This window comes from Hordeum vulgare, chromosome 2H (genome assembly GCF_904849725.1).
Source record: "Hordeum vulgare subsp. vulgare chromosome 2H, MorexV3_pseudomolecules_assembly, whole genome shotgun sequence".
Classification (NCBI taxonomy): Eukaryota; Viridiplantae; Streptophyta; class Magnoliopsida; order Poales; family Poaceae; genus Hordeum; species Hordeum vulgare.
This window is the reverse complement of record NC_058519.1, coordinates 34,136,986-34,158,555: the sequence shown is the minus strand read 5'-3', so window position 1 is coordinate 34,158,555 and position 21,570 is coordinate 34,136,986. Positions and strand designations below refer to the sequence as shown.

Genomic DNA, 21,570 nt, shown 5'->3' with positions numbered 1-21,570 from the left:
ACCACTCCCTCAACACCTCACCTTCCCTTCACAAACCGCACAGACGCACACCATCCTTTTCACCCTCCTCCTCCTGTACTACACTCACGCTAGCTGCACGCAGGCCTTAGAACTTTTAACGTGCTTCAGTTCTCACTGATAGCTCATCATCAGCCTTGCCGTATGGACGCCATGTCGTGCCTGGCGCCGTCACCGCCAGCGTCGTTCCTCTCGGCCTCCTCACTTGGCCCGGCCTACTGCACCGACGCCGTCACCGCGCGCGCGCTGCACCTCTCCTCCATGCCCGAGTACGAGTACGAGTACGACTACTCCCCCGCGGTGTCCTCCCCGTCCTCCGCCTCGGCGCCCTCATCGTCGTCCCTCCTCGCCGACTTCCCCGGCGGCAGCAGCTGGTTCGCGTCCACGGCCTCGCTCGCCTGCGACTCTGCGCTGGTCGCGTCTGACGCGGTGCCACGGCCGCCGTCCACCCCCGTCGGCGCCGCGACGAGCAAGAGGCGGATTGGCCTGGGGCCCAACCCAGCGGGCGCCGGGCGCGCCGGGAAGCGGCGGGCCAGGGCGTCGAAGCGCGCGCCGACCACGTACATCAGCACCGACCCCGGCAACTTCCGGCTCATGGTGCAGCATGTCACGGGCATCCAGGCCGAGACGGGCGCGGTGCCTGACGGCAGCGGTGTTGTCCTGCCGGCGTCCTCGTTCGATGCCGCGCTACTGGATTGCGCCCCGTTCCAGGGCGCGTTCGCGGACGCGCTGCGGCTGCCGTCGGACGCCGACGCGGCGGCGCTCAATCGCCACCAGCAGCAGCTGCAGCTGCCGTGCTACCCGACGCTGGACTCGTGGAGCGTCATGTGCGAGAGCAGCCAGCTGATCTAGCCGATCGAGCTCCACTCCGTTTGCCAGGAAACCTGGTGCTCATGCCGGCAATCGGAACGCTGCGGGGCAAAAACCTGGCAACACTGTAACTTCGCCTAGACGACAGAAGAACAAGTAGATGGTTCACCAACACAGACGCAACACCGCACATTATCTCAGTTCTCTGACAAGACTAGCTAGGAGTAAAGTAAGCATAGCACCACGAATCAGGGGCTGTTTGGATGGTATTACATTGTCAATAGTTTCGTCATGACCAAAACATTGGCCTTTGTTTGGATGAAGCCATGAAGGTTTCTTTAGCAAAACGGCAAAACCTCAAAAAAAAAAAAAATGGCAACCAACATCTTGATAGGACTATCCTAGACACACAAAAAACTGGCCTTACAGCATCTACAACGACCAGACATAGCAAATTCAAACCTTCAAATACTCGGGGACGTACGGAGACACGTTTGCGGGCACTCATAGGACACGTCTCGTATATTGGCTTTCACATCCGCGTCCCTCGTATTTAAAACCTCAAAACCATGCAACGCTATGTAAAATACGACCAACACACTTCATCGTAATGGCCCCTCGAGCATCGCCTTGGTCCATTCACGAGGCACCCAAATTTAGCCGCGAATAGATTTTCTTTGATTCTCCTCTAGACTACCTGTTTTGCCGGATTCGAGACCGCCCTCATGTTTCCGTACAACACATTAGGGCTGAAGATTTTGGCAGTGTGAATGTGTGCAATCGCTAGCCACTTTGCCGGCTCCACCATGTCCGGCAGCTCCTCCTCCTAGATGAAATCATCCTCCTCTTTGTCCTGCACCGTGAGACGAGACAACAATTCCTCCGCAAATTCCTTCCTCCTTCTCCCGTGCGATCCAATGCCCTCCTTCATTGTCGCCCGATCATGTCTCATTGCCACTCGCTGTCCCGAGAGAACTTCCTCCAAGGCCGGGAAGGATCACAAGGATCCTCCTTAATCAGCTTGAAAGACAGTAGTCGTCGGTGCAAGCATGGTCGAGGAGATAGAGATTCCGGCGTTGGATGCCGGAAGAAGTTGAAACCCTAGGGTTTATTGCCTAGGAGAAATCGACGACGACAAACTCCACAACGCTAGCTATCATTGCTCCTTTCAAGAGCTAGTCAACTGGTCATGCTAGCTGGGCTTTGCCTGGTAGCACGCGTGCATGACACACCTTGGGCCAAACGGGCCATGCCCGACATGACTGGGGTCGTGGCTGGCCGGAGGTTGGGCATGCGAGCCAGCACGACATTTTTATATATATGAGCTAAGAATTACCCAATAGACCTAAGAGCAACTCCAACGTGCTGACCCATTTCATCCGCGCGCGTCTTGTTGGGTCGCGGTGGATAGAAAAGTCGGCCCAACGCACCGACCCAAACGGACGCGCGTCCGCTTCTCATCTGCATGTCGGCCCATTTCTGACCCATTTTTTAGCCTGATTTGCGTCGGTGCAGACACAAGACGGACGCACACATTGGTTATCGTGTCCCACCCATATCGACAGCAAATCCTTGCCCGCCTCCGCCGCGTCGTCGTCGCCGTCCATTTGTCGTTGTCGGAACACCTCACCCTAACATCGCCGCCACAACCGTTGCCGTCGTTAGGACTACTCCAGGCCAGCCACCTGGTCCAAGGGAGGCGCGCGTCTCTTCGCCGGCAAGCTCCTTCGACAATGCCCGCAACCTGTTCGACAGTTTGCCAAGGTACAAAATGGACTCCGTCGACGAGTTCTTTTTCCACAATTTCCTTTTTGCGACTCTGATGATTCCTCATCCGATGATGAGGAGGAGATCTTGGGTGTAGTGTTGGTCCACCACCACCTTAATAGCCAACTGCCGTTGTTCTGTGGCTCAATCCCGGGACACCTTCCGGTGTTGAATCGTAACCGAGAGAGTGGTCATTTCCTTCTGTGGAAGGACTACTTTGACACAACCAATCCGCTATTCAAACATCAGAAATTCTAGCGGTGTTTCCGTATGGCTAGGCATGTTTTCAACCATATTAGATAGGGGGTGGTCGGATACGATAACTATTTCGAGTGCAAAGAGGACGCCCTTGGAAAGATTGGCTTCACATCTTATCAAAAATGCATTGCAGCCATCCGGATGCTTGCATATGGAGTACCAGATGATCTCATTGATGAGTACGTTCATATGAGCGAGTCTACATGCCTAGAGTCCATGTACAGGTTTTGCAAGGCTGTGATTCCTGTGTTTGGCCCTGAATACTTGAGAGAGTCGGCTCCTCAAGATACAACCCCGCTTGTTGGCAATGAATGCCAGCAGGGGCTTCCCAGGGATGCTTGGCAGCATAGAGTGGATGCACTGGGATTGGAAGAACTGCCCTACCGCTTTGCAAGGGCAGTATAAGGGCCATGTTAGGGCTTGCACTGTCATACTTGAGGTCGTGGCTTCACAAAATCTCTGGATCTGGCACTCTTTTTTGGCATGGCCGGATCACATAATGATATCAACGTGCTTCAATGCTCGGCGGTGTTTGCAAGGCTTGCGGAAGGCAACAACCCACCTGTGAATGTTACCATCAACGACCACAACTACGACAAAGGATACTACCTGGGTGATGGTATCTATCCTCAATGGGCCACTATTGTGAAGACAATTTCCGGCGTTGTCGGAGAGAAGAGAAAAATATTTTCCCAAGAGCAATAGGGTGCTAGGAAGGACGTTGAGCGTGACTTTGGTGTTTTGCAATCTTGATGGAGCATTGTTCGATACACTGCTAGGACTTGGAGCACCAAGAATCTATGGAAGGTGATGACATCTTGTGTGATTATGCACAATATGATCGTAGAATATGAGCGTCCGAAATTTATCTACGATCAAAGGTTTCAGTTTCAGGGTGAGAATGTTGTGCCTGAGATGGAGGAGCGGCAATGTTTGAACAGTTCGTCCAATTTCATTATGAAATGCGTGATTGAGAAACTCACATGCAGCTGCAAAATGATTTGGTTAAGCTGAGCATATGTGGGCTCATGTTAGCAACCAATAGATATATTTTTTATATGTATTTGAGACAATTCAATTTTCATTTGGTTTGTAAAACTATGTTATTTATCTGAAAACTATGCTTTATTTGGTTGTGAAACTATGTTTTTTATATGTTTGTTCGCGTGCATATTTGTCGAAAAAGGACGGCCAGCGTTAGGTGCACTGCGGACTCAAATCTTTAACTGGACTAACGCCGAACAGACGGTCGACCCAAAGGGATAAATCGCGAACAAAAACGCCGTCCGTTTGAGTTGACGCATTGAAGTTGCTCTAAAACACACCCTATCCAACTAAGAATCACTCGGCTTAACATGCTAAATGTGCCACCGACCGGACCGTTTACTATAATGCCGGGGCTAGAGCCCGTTTGGCCAGCTCTGCCCCTACCTGCTGTTATGTTTTTTTACCAGAATTATTTCAGAAAAATGTTTTTCTACCAAAATGAAAACTTGGCACAAATGTTGGGCAATGCAATCTTAGAGCATCTTCATCCACGACTTGAAAATTCGGGCCCTGAAATGCCCACGGACACATCGGATCAGTGATCGGATGTGTTCCTTATTTATCCGTTCGTGCAGCCACGCTCCTTATTATCTTTCTCATATATCCAGTCACTTGCACAATATTGATGGAAAGAAAGAGAGAGAAAAAAAAGAATGAATAAAGAAAAGAAAATGATGATCCGAGATAGGACCGCGTCCTATATGGCGGACTGACCAAGCGCGTCCGGGTGCGTCCGTGGGCCCTCATATCTTCCTCATATTTGAGATAGATATGAGGGTCCGGAAACAAACCGGGCATATAGGAACGATATGAGGTGTCCGATTGAGTTATTTTTTTTTCTTTTCTCTTCTGTTCGGTCACTGACCTGACGCGTTCGTAAATGTATGAGGGATGGGATCCAGCTGTAGATGGTCTTATCTTTTTGAAACGGCGTGGCACACAGTATCCGTCAGATGGGGCGCTCTGTAACGTTCAACCCGTTGACATTTTACACAGCACACGCATCCATGACATGCATGGTGCATGCATGCAAGTGACAACCAGTGAGCCAAGCGTTGAAACAGGCCATGCCATTCAGATTCAAGCAAGCCTTTCGCTCCCACCGTTTTGGTCCTTAGCTATGCCTGCGACTATTTCTATTCTAATGGCGAGAGACAAAAAATATGGGATGAATCAAAGGCACGCATCTGACCTCCGGGAAACGAACAAGCACGTACAGCTGCTATCAGATTCCCGGCCCGTACACACACGCTGCCCCCATCCACGATGTACGACAACCAGACCCATGGCAAAAGTCAAAACCCATTGCAATACACTCTCACAATAATAACCTAGTAGTATTGCATTGCACTCACCATGATGCACTCACCTGCTTTGCTTGTCGCCTGCATAGTTTATCATGGCCGAAGGAAGAAAACAAATTGTGCTTTCCTCTACACACAGTTTGAAATTTGAACAATAGCTCAGACAGAAGGAATATAGACAGGATGGGGTTTGAGATTAGAACACTGAATTTAGACAGTGTCATCCATGAAAACTTGAGCTCTGGGGCGTACCCTTTACCCGCATTGACCTGGCTAGCTAGGGGTAGGGATCGAGGCGGATGTTGTTCCCCGTGATGTCAAAGGGAATTACTGTCAGCGACAAGGAGATGGTCCAAGTTGATCACCATGCATGGTGTATCGCATCTAGTACCTCTTTAATCTATTCCATGAGCAGATAAACAATCTCCACTTGATTAACATCCGCTTAGCTAATCTCGACCCAACTGTGTCCTTGTCGTTGGACCTTACCAGACCGGCCGGTTCGTATATCTATTCCGGGGTCATGTACGACCGATGCTATGCTAGTGGATGAGAGGAGCAGGTGGCATAAGTCAAACGGCGTAGTATCACATGAGGAGTTCTATTATTATTGTATAAATAATAGGAGTAGAATCAATCTGGTATTTCATGAGCCTGGAAGTGTTAAACAAATGTAGGGTGGCTGCTTACCGCAAGGTGAGATCACCATGCCATCACAAATATATAGGTTTGCATGCCAAACAAATTGCCACCTACTAGCTTGTGTGTGTATGCGTATATTTCTTGCGGCTGCGTGGTCAGCAGAACTGACCTAAAGACGTGCGTACGTACGTACGTTTTCAGCTAGAGTAGATGCTGCCAAAACGGTTGAAACGTCAGGAACAAAATTGTTATTATGCCCATTAACACAATCGAGTGTGCCGCTTTTTCCTGTATGTTAAAAAGCGCTGCTGACTCTGTACGTGATGAGCTACAATCCAACCGCTTTATCATGCAGACTGCGTCCTGGGTGCGTGACTGGGTTTTAGAAAGATCACTTCCCCTAAAAGAAGATCATTTGAACAGGCGGCATAAACTTTCAAGCGCTTTTCAACTCTCCAGTGGACCCTGTCGACCTAGCCAAGGCAAGAACAGATCAAAGATGTGGCTATCCATTCAATCCATGATCCATCCATACATAATCTAGGAGTATATGGCTACTAGAAGTAGATTACTATGCCCGTGGATAAAGTAACCAAAAGTAGTACGAGTGTTAGAGCAAGTACAATAAGGTACAGTCAGCAGGCTGTAAGAATTAAAATACTATAATTTTTACTGAGTTGGATGAAAGAGAAGAGGAAAGAGAAGGAAAACAGACTCTTCGTGAAGAGTCATCTCTAACACGTGCTTCTAGGTGATTTGTGAAAATGAAAGGTGGATCATATATGACAAAAGTAGTACTCTTTTATAGCTAACTATTGTACAAGCTAGCTATAAGATAATCTATAAGACTGTTTATAGCCAGCAGTTGGCTATATTATTAGCCATGCTTTTAGTGGAGGCTGGAGCCCACCGGCGTCACGGGAAGTCGTCGCTCGCGGGCACTGGATCACGAGGGAATGCCCCTCATGGGATGTCGTCTCGCCACCGGATTAAACTAAAACCCATGCCGAACTGCCTATATTATACTGAGTGTATCATCATACTATCATATGTGCATGTCGTCGTCTCGATCGCTGCCATTGCGACTGCTCGTACTACTAGTTTAATCGATCGGCACAGTCAGTCAGTCAGCTTGCGTTCGATTTGCATAACTGATAACCCTGCTGTGCTGTGCTGACTAATGACTACTGTGTGGCGAATAACGATACGGTTGGAGTTTTAATTGGGCTGGTTGGCCTGGGTGTTGTAGCAGCTGCTGGCTGGTGTATTTTTCAGCGCTGACAAACCTGCCGAATCCGTCAACCTTGCTCAGCTTTCGCATGGCGATCGATCTGGTTCTGGTGGGAGCAGTATAATATCATCGGGTCGCCGGATCGCTACGTGCTCTCTGTCTCCGTGCGCATCCCCGTGTGCCGTATTCACAAACCACCGTTTTACAGAGAGCTCGGGCCACTGGAAAATCAACAAGATGATTTGCAGGGAAAATCTTGCTGGCGTCGTTATCCAAGGAAAATGCATCCTTAATAAGAGCATCTATAATAAGAGCATCAGCCGGACCCTTATATCCTCCTCAAACTTTCAAAACTTTCTCTCAGTAAGTGTTTAGTCAATTTTTTTGACTCACTTGGACCCCACTTCATTTCTAAACGTCCATACTAACTGACATTCCTCATATCCATTTTAAATATGAGGATGATATAAGGGCTCGCAGATGTAAGACGTAACCCCATCCCGGACCATTTTTCTCTTTCTTTATTCTTTCTTTTATTTCTCTCTCTTCACTAGTAGAGAAGAGGGCTATAGTCACGATTGGGAAGGACCTTTAGTCCCAGTTCGCCAATCGAGACTAATAATTAGAGACTAAAGCCCCTATCCCCCCCCCTCTTAGTCCCGATTGAACACGAACTCGGACTAAAGGACCTCCACGTGGCTGCTGTCAGGCGCCCGGGCACGAAGACATTTAGTCCAGGTTGGTAACACCAACCAGGACTAAAAGGTCGTGTTTCATTTTGTGTTTTCATTTTCTTTTATATTTATATTGTATTTTCATGCGGTTACACATATTAATATACAACATCAGTACAAATTATGGAAGAAAACATCCAACATCAGTATAAATTTGATGGATGCAATAGATCAAGTTGAACTAGAGGAAAATACGATGTTACGTCGCAACATCGTATTTTTCTCTAATTCAACTTGATCTATTGCTTCCATCTAATTTGTACTAGTATATGTCATATAACAACTCACAATCATCATCTTAATCAACTCATCATCATTCAACATCCAACAACTCATCATCATCTTAATCAACTCCTCATCATTGTAGTTATCATAAGGTTGAAGCACTAATTACTTCTGCTCTCTCTTAGGTAAAAAACATCTCCCCTTGAAGAACACAGATTAACCTATCTCCAACTTATGGGATGCGCAAGTATTCCTCTCCAAGTGGTATCGTGGATGCTTATATTGCTTTTCTCTATCCTTTGATTTTCAGGGTTTTTCTTCACTTTGAGATATCCCGTATTTACCACTGTAATTAATCGGGAGTGATTGCAAGTTAACCATACGCAAATCACCGGTGGTAAACATCCATTTAGGCACGGTCTTTCACGGGAGTACCCGTTGAAGAACATAAGTAATAATGACATAGTTAGCTAAACTAGTTTTGCTTAAGAACAATGTATGACAAAGATGGACTAGCGACGGAACAATAATTTTTTTCTTACAAAGTTGTCTGAATTGATGTTATAAGGGCTCTACTAGTGCACTAGTGGCACATATTCATGATAAATGTTGCCAGTCATGTAATTTTTAGCATGATACTCAACATCATAAATAAATGAGATGAGATTATTTTTCTCCAACCAAGTAAGCTCACAGCCATAACCGTAGTAGGTCTGGTCTATTATGTGTCGTATAGTTCTTGTAGCACGGAAATAAGCTAATAATTGAAAATAAAAATTTTTAGTTGGGATGAGTACCAGATACTTTTCAATAATCAATATAAATTACCTAGCAAATTTGTTGACAAACACATCTCGAGGTAGAACTAGAACCAAGTCATCCGCTCCATGCACCCAAATTTCTATATTATTATCATGAACATCATCATTACCAAGATCAAAGGTAATGTTCATGTCCTCATTCAACCCACACATCTTGCAAAATGCTCTCCAATTAGAACAACCAAAATATGTGTGATCTTCTATATTTTTTACCTTGACAACAAAAATGAAATGCTCCATTTTTAGGCGAGTTATCTTAGGCTCCGTATTATCCTTCTCTTTGAAATGAAACTTGTTCAAGACAGCGAATCTTGTATGGCAGGGAACGCACTAGTCGAATTGTAAAAAAGAAATTTAAAGGTTAACTAAAGAAAAAAAGCACACGTCATACATCACTAGCAAAAAATACATGCCGTCTTTACGTACCGTAATAATCTCAAAGTCATCCCTTAGCTTGACGCTGAATGACGTAGCATTGTCTAGTTGAGGATAACGGTTGCATATACCCCTATCATCCCAACACAAATGGCACGCATGAATTCTATCATCGTCGGACCTCGCCATTTCCTGTGTTCATGATTCTAAGATTAAAAATCGACGGTATTTTTTTTCTTAATGCTCATTGATTGTAAGATTAACATTTTAGTATTTAACAAAAAAACTGAATCATATAGTAGTCAGCCGTCGACGTCGATAACTTAATGCCTAGTAAGAAGTAACCTAGTATTTTTTTCACATGAACATTAGCACAAATATGGGAGGGGCCTAATAAGAAGTAACCTAGTAATTCACATGAACATTACTCCCTCCGTTCCTAAATATAAGACCTTCTAGAGATTACACTATGGCCGAAATACGGATCAAAATGAGTTAATTTACATTCTAAAATATGTAAAATTTCTAAAATTACTATATAAAATTTCTAAAATGAGAGGCACACGGGCGGCGGCGGCGCTAAGGTGGGCAGGGGCGAGGAGCGGAGGCGGAGGCGTGGTCGGCGACGGTGCTGCAGTTGGTGGGGGCGAGCAACGGAGGTGGAGGCGGGGCCAACAGCAGCACTGCGTGTTGGTAATATGCCCTAGAGGCAATAATAAATTGGTTATTATTATATTTCCTTGTTCATAATAATTATTTATTATCCATGCTAAAATTGTATTGATTGAAAACTCAAATACATGTGTGGATACATAGACAACACACTGTTCCTAGTGAGCCTCTAGTTGACTGGCTCGTTGATCAAAGATGGTTAAGGTTTCCTAACCATAGACAAATGTTGTCACTTGATAACGAGATCATGTAATTAGGAGAATGATGTGATGGACAAGACCCAAACTATAAACGTGGCGTATGGTCGTGTCAGTTTATTGCTACTGTTTTCTGCATGTCAATGTATCTGTTCCTATTACCATGAGATCATGCAACTCCCGGACACCGGAGGAATGCCTTGTGGGTTGTCAAACATCGCAACGTAACTGGGTGACTATAAAGGTGCTCTACAGGTATCTCCAAAGGTGTCTGTTGGGTTGGCCTGGATCAAGACTGGGAATTGTCACTCCGTGTGACGGAGAGATATCTCGGGGCCCACTCGGTAATACAACATCACAATAAGCCTTGCAAGAAATGTGACTAATGAGTTAGTTACGGGATCTTGTATTACGGAACAAGTAAAGAGACTTGCCGGTAACGAGATTGAACTAGGTATGGTGATACTGACGATCGAATCTCGGGCAAGTAACATACCGAAGGACAAAGGGAATAGTATACGGGATTATATGAATCCTTGACATAGAGGTTCAACCGATAGAGATCTTCGTAGAATATGTAGGAGCCAATATGGACATCTAGGTCCTGCTGTTGGTTATTGACCAGAGAGTGTCTCAGGTCATGTCTGCATAGTTCTCGACCCCGGAGGGTCTCCACACTTAAGGTTCGATGACGTTTCGGTATAGTTGAGTTATATGTGTTGGTGACCGAAGTTTGGTTTGGATTCTCGGATGAGATCCCGGACGTCACTACGAGTTCCGGAATGGTCCTAAAACGAACATTTATATATAGGAAGTTGGTATTTGGATTCCGGAAGGTTTTCGGGCATTGCCGGTAGTGTACCCGGAGTGACGAATGGGTTCCGGGGGCCCACTTGGTGGGGCCACCACGCTCCAAGGGGTCCATGTGGGTTTATTGGATGCGCAATAAGGTATAATGGTCTGACAAAGTCATCCAAGGAAAGCCCATGAGGAAAAAGTGGAAAATCAAAAAGAGGTGGGAAAATAAGGAAGGAGTCCTAATCCAAGTGGGATTGGAGGAGGACTCCTCCCTTCCGCACTTTGGCCGACCCAAGGAGGCCTTCCTTGGCGCGCCAAGGCTGCCTCCCCACTCCTCCTATATATACTAGAGGTTTAGGTCTTTTGAGACACAACTTTGCCACGTGCAACTCAAACCTATACCTCGTAGTTCTTCCTGTAGATCGGATTTCTGTGGAGCTCGGGCGGAGCCATGCAGGAATAGATCATCACCATCTCCGGTGCGCCTTCACGCTGCCGGAGAACTCATCTACTTCACCGCCCCTCTTGCTGGATCAAGAAGACGGAGATCGTCATCGAACTGTACGTGTGCGGGACGCAGAGGTGCCGTCCGTTCGGCACTTGATCGGGAAGGATCACGAGACGGTTCGTGGGACGGATCGGGGGACGGTTCGTGGCACGGAACATGAAGACGTACCACTACATCAACCACGTTTATTAACGCTTCCGCTTAGCGATCTACAAGGGTATGTGGATCTGATCTCCCTCTCGTAGATGAACATCACCATGATAGGTCTTCGTGTGCATAGGAAATTTTTTGTTTCCCATGCAACGTTCCCTAACAGTGGCATCATGAGCTAGGTTCATGCGTAGATGTAATCTCGAGTAGAACACAAAAGTTTTTGTGGGTGTTGATGTTCGATTTGCTGCCCTCCTTAGTCTTTTCTCGATTCGGCGGTATTGTTGGATTGAAGCGGCCCGTACCAACCTTACTCGTACGCTTACGAGAGACCGGTTTGATCGACTAAATGCAACTTGTTGCATAAAGATGACTGGGAGGTGTCTGTTTCTTCAACTTTAGTTGAATTGGATTTAACCGAGGGGGTCCTTGGAGAGAGGTTAAATAGCAATTTTCACATCACCGTTGTAGTTTTGCGTAAGTAAGATGCTATCATACTAGATACCCATAGCAGCCACGTAAAACATGCAACAACAAATTAGAGGACGTCTAACTTGTTTTTGCAGGGTATGCATGTGATGTGATATGGCCAAAGACATGATGTGATATATTGGATGTATGAGATGATAATGTTATAATAGTTAAATATCGACTTGCACGTCGATTCTATAGCAACCGGCATGAGCCATAGGGTTGTCTTTAAACTAACGTTTGTGTTTGCAGATGCGTTTACTATATTGCTAGGTTGTAGCTTTAGTAGTAATAGCATCCATAGCACGACAACCTCGATGGCGGCACGATGATGGAGATCATGGTGTGGCGCCGGTGACGATGAAGATCAAGCCGGTGCTTTGTTGATGGAGATCAAGAAGCCAAGATCATGGCCATATCATGTCACTTATGAATTGCATGTGATGTTAATCCTTTTATGCACCTTATCTTGCTTAGAACGACGGTAGCATTATAAGGTGATCCCTCACTCAAATTTCAAGATAAAATTGTGTTCTCCCCAACTGAGCACCATTGTGACAGTTTGTCGTTTCGAGACACCACGTGATGATCGGGTGTGATAGACTCAACGTTCACATACAACGGGTGCAAAACAGTTGCACACGCGGAACACTCGGGTTTAACTTGACGAGCCTAGCATGTGCATACAGGGCCTCGGAACACAATAGACCAAAGGTCGAGCATGAATCATATAGTTGATATGATTAGCATAGAGATTTTTACCACTGAAACTACATTCAACTCACGTGATGATCGGATTTGAGTTAGTGCATTTGGATCATGCGCCACTCGAATGACTAGAGGGATGTCTATTTGAGTGGGAGTTCTTAAGTAATATGATTAATTGAACTAATTATCATGAACATAGTCAAAAGGTCTTTGCGAATTATGTTGTAGCTTGCGCTGTAGCTCTACTATTTTTATATGTTCCTAGAGAAAATTCAGTTGAAAGATGATAGTAGCAATTTTGCGGACTGGGTCCCTAAACTGAGGGTTGTCCTCATTGCTGTGCGGAAGGCTTATGTCCTTAATGCACCGCTCGTGTGCTCCACCTCGAGCGTCTTTTGTGAATGTTGCGAACATCTGACATACACGTTTGTCATGACTACGTGATAGTTCACTTCATAATGCTTAATGAATTAGAATTGAGGCACCGAAGGCATTTTGAAAAACGCCACGGAACATATGAGATGTTCCAAGAGATGAAATTGGGATTTCATGCTCATGACCTTGTTAAGAGGTATGAGACCTCCGACGAGATTATTTGTCTACAAAGTAAAGGAGAAAAGCTCAATCGTTGAGCATGTGCTCAGATTGTCTGAGTGCAACACTCGATTGAATCAAGTGGGAGTTAATCTTCCAGATAAGATAATGATGGTTCTCCAAAGTCACTGCCAGCAAGCTACTAGAGCTTCGTGATGAACTATAACATATCAAAGATAGATATGATGATCCTTGAGCAATTCGCTATGTTTGACACCGCGAAAGTAGAAATCAAGTAGGAGCATAAATTGTTGATAGTTAGTAAAACCACTAGTTTCAAGAAGGGCAATGGCTAGAAGGGATACTTCATGAAACGGCAAACCAGTTGCTGCTCTAATGAAGAAACCCAAGGTTGAACCCAAACCCGAGACTAAGTGCTTCTGTTATAAGGAGAACGGTCACTGAGGCGGAACTACCCTAGATAGTTGGTAGATAAGAAGGCTGGCGAAGTCGACAGAAGTATATTTGATATACATGAAATTGATGTATACTTTACTAGTACTCCTAGTAGCACGAGGGTATTAGATACCAGTTCGGTTGCTAAGTGATTAGTAACTCAAAATAAAAGCTACGGAATAAACGGAGACTAGCTAAAGGCGAGGTGACAATTTGTGTTGGAAGTGTTTCCAAGGTTGATGTGATCAAACATCACACACTCCCTCTACCATCGGGATTGGTGTTGTCGTGGGTATAAGTCTGACAGTAGATGTATAGGGTATGAAAGGATGGGCAGAGCCTTAGCTACGGCGAGGTTGTATGAGTTCAGGCCCCTCTACGGTGGAGGTAAAAGCCCTACGTCTTAGTGCTCTTGGGAGCTTGTTGTCGAATGGAATATGGATTACAGTGAATTGCTAACCCGTGCACCAGTGGGGAAGGGCGGCTTATATAGAGTGCGCTGCCCTTCACAACGGTTCGGTGCACAGGGGTGGAGTAGTGGCGAATAAATGCCTACATTACAGGTAACGTATGTCTTAAATGCTAATAAAGGTTCATGGAAACGTATGACCGTTGCCCTCCAGGGGGGTTACGATGTACAGAGTGGAATCCAGTCGGTAAGTTTGATACGCTCCGAATGCTCATCTCCGACTGGATGATGGAGGAATCGTCACTGACTGGATGATGGGAAGTCCTTAATTCAGTCAGAACTAACTAAGGGCCTTATCCTTTATGAAGGGTAGTCCTTGGGTAGGACCCATAGGGCAGGCCTATGACCCTACCCTAGGACTATAACCCCATCATTAGTCCCCGAATGGATTGGGGTTGGAACGACGAAGCGATGCTTGGAGTACGGATCCGACTGGTATGGATGCGACTTTGGCGTTGTCTGCCTCGATCCATTTTATCTTCTTGACCAGTGATCCGAGTGGATGTATCTGTGAAACGAACCGTCAGGGACCGAGTGCTTCCGTGGAATCTTTTGACGTGACCAGTCAACTGACAGCGGCGGATTTTCTGGGATCCTCAAATTTCGGTTGCCGCACGCTCAGCTGGGATGACGACATCGCAATCGAGTAGTATCTGCTGCCTCGATTTCCGTGCCTTCATATTCTCCACTAATATCGCAGCAACCGGTCGGGGGATAAGATTTCGGGGCCACCTGCTAGTGACCCAGTCGGAACCTTATTTAAACCTCTACAACGAGGGTTTTTTGTTGCACTCGCCTGATAGCTCGCACTTGTCTCACTTCTCTCGCGATCTCCTGCGCATCCCAAGCTCCTTCCTTCCCCTCCTCCCCCGCGGATCTACACCCTCCACCATGACGAAGGGGCAGACGAGCAAACTCGAGGCGCGGAAGAAGAAGAAGGCGGCGGCAGCGAGCACTGCCGGCGGGTTGGATCCAGGGGGATTTCCTCCCCTCCACGGTGACGAAGGAGGACATGCTGGAGCTGGTGGAGCAAGGCATGATCGAGCACAAGACGTGGAGGCTGCCGGCGGAGGGCGAGACGGAGCCGGCGCCCCAGGAGGGGGAGCGCGTCCTGCTGCTCAGTCACGTGTACCGAGGCTTCTCTGTGCCTCCTCATCCCTTCTTTAGAGGTATAATGAACCACTTCGGGGCGCAGCTCCACCAGTTTCCTCCCAACGCAATAGCTCATCTCTCTGCCTTCGTCGTGCTGTGCGAGTGTTTTATCGGCTGTCCTCCCCATTGGGGGCTCTTCATGCACATCTTCTCTGCTAGATCTCAAACCATCAAAAGACTTAGCCAGTCGGACGACAAAACTCACCTCCTCCAGCTCTGCGGAGGCTTAGGCTTCCAAAAGAAAAGTAAAAGTAGCTATCCCGCTCTTCAGTTGTCTAAATCCGTTAGGAACTGCAGTCGACTTGGTTCTACTGTCAGGACGTTGCGTGTCCGAATGCCGCAACTGGACTGTCACCTTTTAGCCTAGACCGTCCGGCTCCGCCTAGGCAGCTTGCGCTCACGAAGATGGAGAAGATCCAGATCCAGCCTCTGGTCGATGCGCTGGTAGAGGTCGTCCGAAAGGGAGTCACTGGCATAGATTTGCTGGAGATTTTTCTGGGTCGGCGTATCCAGCCTTTGCAAGCTCGACACCACGCCATGTGGCACTACTCGGGGCCTGAGGACTCCACTCGGACTAACCCCGAGTGCGTGACCGGGGAGCTTGTGACGTCGTGGGTCCGCAACATCACAGGCGCCTGCGACAACCCCAGAGGAGCCCGGCGAGTGAAGCCCTTCTGTGCGGACAACCCTCCTCCGAATGAGGTGAGTATAACTTGTCGAGTGCACACAATTGTCTTAGATTTATCGCTTTTTCTTGTATCATTGTCTGACGTCTGATGTTGTCGACTGTATCTCGTGCAGGCGTGGACCAACTGGTTTTCTCCCATCTCGAACGGGAATCCGGCTGAGGAAGAGGAAGGCAACCACGAGGGCAGCGTGGAGAGTGTCGAGTACGTCTCCGATAGTGGGGAGACGGAGGAGGAGTCTGAAGAAGAAGAGGGGGAAGATGAGGAGCAGAACTCGCCACCCCCACCACCAGAGCCTCAAACTAAACGCCGCCACGAACCCGTGGCTCCGTCGGCTCCTCTAGCGGCCTCGAGTGCCCCGCCAGCTCCTCCTGTGGTTCCGAGTGCCTTGCCAGCTTCTCCCGTGGTTCCGAGTGCTCGGAGCACAAAGAGGACCAGGGACTCTGCTACTGAGCCCGCGGGCCAGCCCTCTAAGGTGGCCAAACCGAGTGGATCTAAGCCTCGGAAGGCTTTGCGCAGATGAGGATCGCCGTTCCCGTCGCCGCAGCGTAAGTGTATTCTTCTATCTTCTTCCAGTATTTGATTGAACTCATGCTTATTGGTCGAGTGAATTTTACTCGACAGAGCTGCCACCTCTGCCACTTCTCTGCCACGCCAGGGGGATGATCCCATGGATACGGACAACGTCGTCACATCCCAGCAAGGTACGTCGTGGCGACTCCGAGAGCTTACATTATTGTTTCACGAATTCTGTCTTTGGTCTTGCTTTTTTTTCTGTGGTCTCACGTCGTTCAGTCGGGTTTCCTTTAGAGGTGATTCACATGGAGGAGGACGACCAGAAGAGGTCCAAGCAAGCTACGGTGCCTGTCCTCGAGGCTATTCCATCTGTTACTACTCCCGCCATGGACGCGCCACCAGCCGAGACGATGCCGTCGACTGAAACGGCGCTCATCGCTACTGAGCCGACTGGAGCAGGACTTGGGATGCCCAAGGAGTCTCTTATGGTGCCAGGTCCGTCGACCGTCCAGTACGACGTCCAACGCCTCCCAGAAGATCAGGTGGGAGCTGCTAAGGGGGCCATGGTGCAGGTGGAGTTGATGGTGGGTGATGCCAAGAGAGCGTACGACTCCATCGCATCTGTGTACAAGCGAAGCTAGGAACTCCGGGAAGATATCCGAGTAAGTGGGCTAGTAAGTATTTACTTTCCTCTTGTAACCCACTGGGTGTTTAAGCAATATACTCGGATGCAGTATGATTATTTTGCAGTGGGTTCACTCTTAGTGCACCTACTGGATTAGTCCCCGAGAGTAATTTTACTCAGGTCGGGTAGTAGTAACCTCATAGGCTTGTTTTTGTTATGTATCTCAATATGGCGGACCTGTTTGAGCTTCATACAAGTGGGGTCACTCTTAGTGAACCCATTGGGTGTAGTCCCCGAGACCGCTGTCGACTGCTTGCGTCGGGAGGGTTCTGAAGAACTTCGAGTTTTTATTGTTTTCCTTGCTGAATTTGTCTGATCGTCTCTTCGCACTGACTTGTAGAAGACTTGAGAGATGGGATCGGCGTACGACACTGTGAAGGCTGAAAAGATTCAGTTTGCTGCGGAACTGGATGCAGCAATGCTTGCCTTGGCTGGTCTGAAGGGTGTTCTGGCTGAACGAGAGAAGTCCTTGGAGGAGTCCCGTGAGGGAAACAAGGCATTGGTGGCCGAAATGGAGAAAATGGGGAAACAAAGAACCGAGCTGATGGGGCAGATGAAGGTGATGAACAGGCGGTGCATATCACACGAGAAGTACGTCAGTGACTGGGCAAGGAAGATGATTGCGCTTCTCGGTGGTAAGCTCTGTTTTTCCGAGTGCTTCTTGACTGTGTATTTCATTCTGCGCTTTCTTTCTGCTCGTCTTGTCTTTGCAGATTTTTGTATGGACGCTGAAGCTGAAGCAGCTAACGTTGAGCGGTCGGTTATTCCGAACGTTCCACTCGGCGAGGACGCCAATCGAGACCTGCTCCGAGCACACATTCGCGTGGGTAAAGTGGGACCTTTCATCGGTCGACTGAGAGAGGTCGTCGGCCGAATCGACAAGGAGCTGTGGCCCGAAGACGAGTCCCGGCAAGAGATGGAAGGGTTGATGACTCGGCTGGAGGACGTCCCGAACCGAGTGCAGGCATGGAAGAAGTCTGCTGCTCGCTGTGGTGCGGACGTGGCGCTGTCGGTGGTCCAAGTGCACTGCAAGGAGGCTCGCGAAGAGAAGCTGAAGGCGCTGCAGGTCGCAAACACCAAGAAGCTTCGATTCGAAGATTTCATGGAGACCTTCCTTGAGAGCGCACTCGCATCGCAGACGGGATCGACCTCGACACTTTCGTGGAGCCTGCCAGTCCGGGTGCCAGTCCTGACGACGCTTGAGAAAACTTTTACCTTGGTATGCCTTGTGTTAGTTGTATGAAACTTTGGCCACTGCTGTTGGCCGTCACATTCATGGTTCGGTGTGGATAAGCTTGATCTACACCGAACCAACTATCTTTAGACGAACTTTGAATTTGAATCGAATCTTTTGCTCTTCCTTTGCCAAAGAGTTGTCGACACGATTTCGGCTCGTGGTTTTTGTTTGGCGTTTCATGGTGAAGCCAATGGCAAACATGCGGAGCATGTAATTGTCAGTTGTCTTGACATCTGCTTGAGCCTCACTAAGGGTCTGCTGAGTCTCCGAGTGGATCTGTAGGATACACTCGGAGGCAATTGTGTACTTAGGCGATTCATGATCGCGGGTAAGTCTTCGAGTGCGACTGTAAGGTCGTACTCGGAGCGAGTTGGTACTCATGTAATTGTCAGTTGTCTTGACATCTACATGAGCCTCAATGAGGTTCTGGTACTCATGTAATTGTCAGTTGTCTTGGCATCTACATGAGCCTCAATAAGGTTCGTGGTACTCATGTAATTGTCAGTTGTCTTGACATCTACATGAGTCTCAATGAGGGTCTACTAAGCCTCCGAGTGGATCTGTAAGATACACTCGAAGGAAGCTTTCTACTTAGGCGATTCTTGGTCTCAGACAAGTCCCCGAGTGCGACGTCTAGTGAACACTCGGAGAAAGCTAATACTTAGGCGATTCTGGATCGCAGCTAAGTCCCCGAGTGCGACGTTTAGTGCACACTCGGAGAAAGTTTGTACTTAGGCGATTCTTGATCGCAGCTAAGTCCCCGAGTGCGACGTTTAGTGCACACTCGGAGAAAGTTTGTACTTAGGCGATTCTTGAGCGCAGCTAAGTATCCGAGTGCGACATTTAGCGCACAATCAGAGAAAGTTATTACTTAGGCGATTCTGGATCGCAGCTAAGTCCCCGAGTGCGACGTTTAGTGCACACTCGGAGAAAGTTATTACTTAGGCGATTCTGGATCGCAGCTAAGTCCCCGAGTGCGACGTTTAATGCACACTCGGAGAAAGTTTGTACTTAGGCGATTCTTGATCGCAGCTAAGGCTCCGAGTGCGACGTTTAGCGCACACTCAGAGAAAGTTATTACTTAGGCGATTCTGGATCGCAACTAAGTCCCCGAGCGCGACGTTTAGTGCACACTCGGAGAAAGTTATTACTTAGGCGATTCTGGATCGCAGCTAAGTCCCCGAGTGCGACGTTTAGTGCACACTCGGAGAAAGTTAGTACTTAGGCGATTCTGGATCGCAGCTAAGTCCCCGAGTGCGACGTTTAGTGCACACTCGGAGAAAGTTAGTACTTAGGCGATTCTGGATCGCAGCTAAGTCCCCGATTGCGACGTTTAGTGCACACTCGGAGAAAGTTAGTACTTAGGCGATTCTGGATCGCAGCTAAGTCCCCGAGTGCGACGTTTAGTGCACACTCGGAGAAAGTTAGTACTTAGGCGATTCTCGCAGCTAAGTCTCCGAGTGCGACGTTTAGCGCACACTCGGAGAAAGTTATTACTTAGGCGATTCTAGATCGCAGCTAAGTCCCCGAGTGCGACGTTTAGTGCACACTCGGAGAAAGTTATTACTTAGGCGATTCTGGATCGCAGCTAAGTCCCCGAGTGCGACGTTTAGTGCACACTCGGAGAAAGTTAGTACTTAGGCGATTCTGGATCGCAGCTAAGTCCCCGAGTGCGACGTTTAGTGCACACTCGGAGAAAGTTAGTACTTAGGCGATTTTGGATCGCAGCTAAGTCCCCGAGTGCAACATTTAGTGCACACTCGGAGAAAGTTAGTACTTAGGCGATTCTGGATCGCAGCTAAGTCCCCGAGTGCGACGTTTAGTGCACACTCGGAGAAAGTTAGTACTTAGGCGATTCTGGATGGCAGCTAAGTCCCCGAGTGCGACGTTTAGTGCACACTCGGAGAAAGTTTATACTTAGGCGATTCTGGTTCACAGCTAAGTTTTTTTTAAGACTGGAGTCTGCGAACGCGGAAGGATTTTGAATCTGCAAAAAACTCAATCTGCTTTGTATTACTTCAACGATACTTGTTCTTTACATTGCTTCAGTCGACGGTCACGTGTAGAAACGCTTCAGGAGATCTTCGTTCCACGCTCGCGGCTCGTCCGTTTCCCTGTCGAGGTTGTAGAGTCGATATGCTCCGTTGCTCAGCACCTTGGAGATGATGAAGGGTCCTTCCCAGGCGGGAGCCAACTTGTGAGGTCTCTGCTGATCCACTCGGAGCACCAGGTTACCTGCTTGGAATGTACGACTCCTGACGTGTCGTGCGTGAAAGCGCCGCACATCTTGTTGATAAATGGTTGAGCGAGTCAGTGCCATCTCGCGCTCCTCCTCTAGAAGATCCACTCCGTCTTGCCTTGCTTGCTCTGCTTCAGCTTCGGAGAAGAGTTCAACTCGTGGAGCGTTGTGAAGCAAGTCACTCGGATGGACTGCCTCTGCTCCGTAAACGAGGAAGAACAGGGATCGCCCTGTAGATCTATTTGGGGTTGTGCGGAGACCCCAAAGCACTGAAGGCAGCTCGGTGACCCGTGCGCCGGCGGCATGTCCCACTTCTCGCAGAAGTCGAGGCTTCAAACCTTGCAGAATAAGTCCATATTCCCGCTCTGCTTGCCCGTTTGTTTGGGGATGCGCCAGAGATGCAAAATCCACTCGGATACCTTGGCCTGTACAGAAACCTTTGAATCTGTCCGAGTCAAAGTTTGTCCCATTGTCGGTGATTATGCTGTGAGGTACCCCGAATCTGGAGATGATGTCCTTGACAAACTTGATGGTCGTAAGGGCGTCGAGCTTTTTGATGGTCTTGGCTTCAATCCACTTTGTGAACTTGTTGATTGCCACCAACAAATGTGTGAATCCCCCTTGGCCTGTCCTGAATGGACCGACTGTATCTAATCCCCATACTGCAAACAGCCAAACAAGAGGGATTGTCTTCAACGCAGATGTTGGTTTGTGGGACTTGTTAGAATAGAACTGACAACCTTCACATCGGTCGACCATATCTTTCTCCATTTCATTCGCCTGCAGCCAGAAGAAGCCAGCTCTGAATGCTTTGGCGACGATTGCCCTTGAGGAGGCGTGATGATCGCAGGTTCCCGAGT

General features: G+C 48.0%; 1 protein-coding gene across 1 annotated transcript; it reads left to right on the top strand.

Moving 5' to 3' along the window:
• LOC123429424 (calmodulin-binding protein 25-like) lies at positions 1 to 1,151 on the top strand. Its single transcript, XM_045113458.1, has one exon. The coding sequence runs from the start codon at positions 163 to 165 to the stop codon at positions 868 to 870; it is 708 nt and encodes a 235-aa protein (XP_044969393.1). The 5' UTR covers positions 1 to 162; the 3' UTR covers positions 871 to 1,151.
• The last annotated feature ends 20,419 nt before the right edge of the window (positions 1,152 to 21,570 follow it).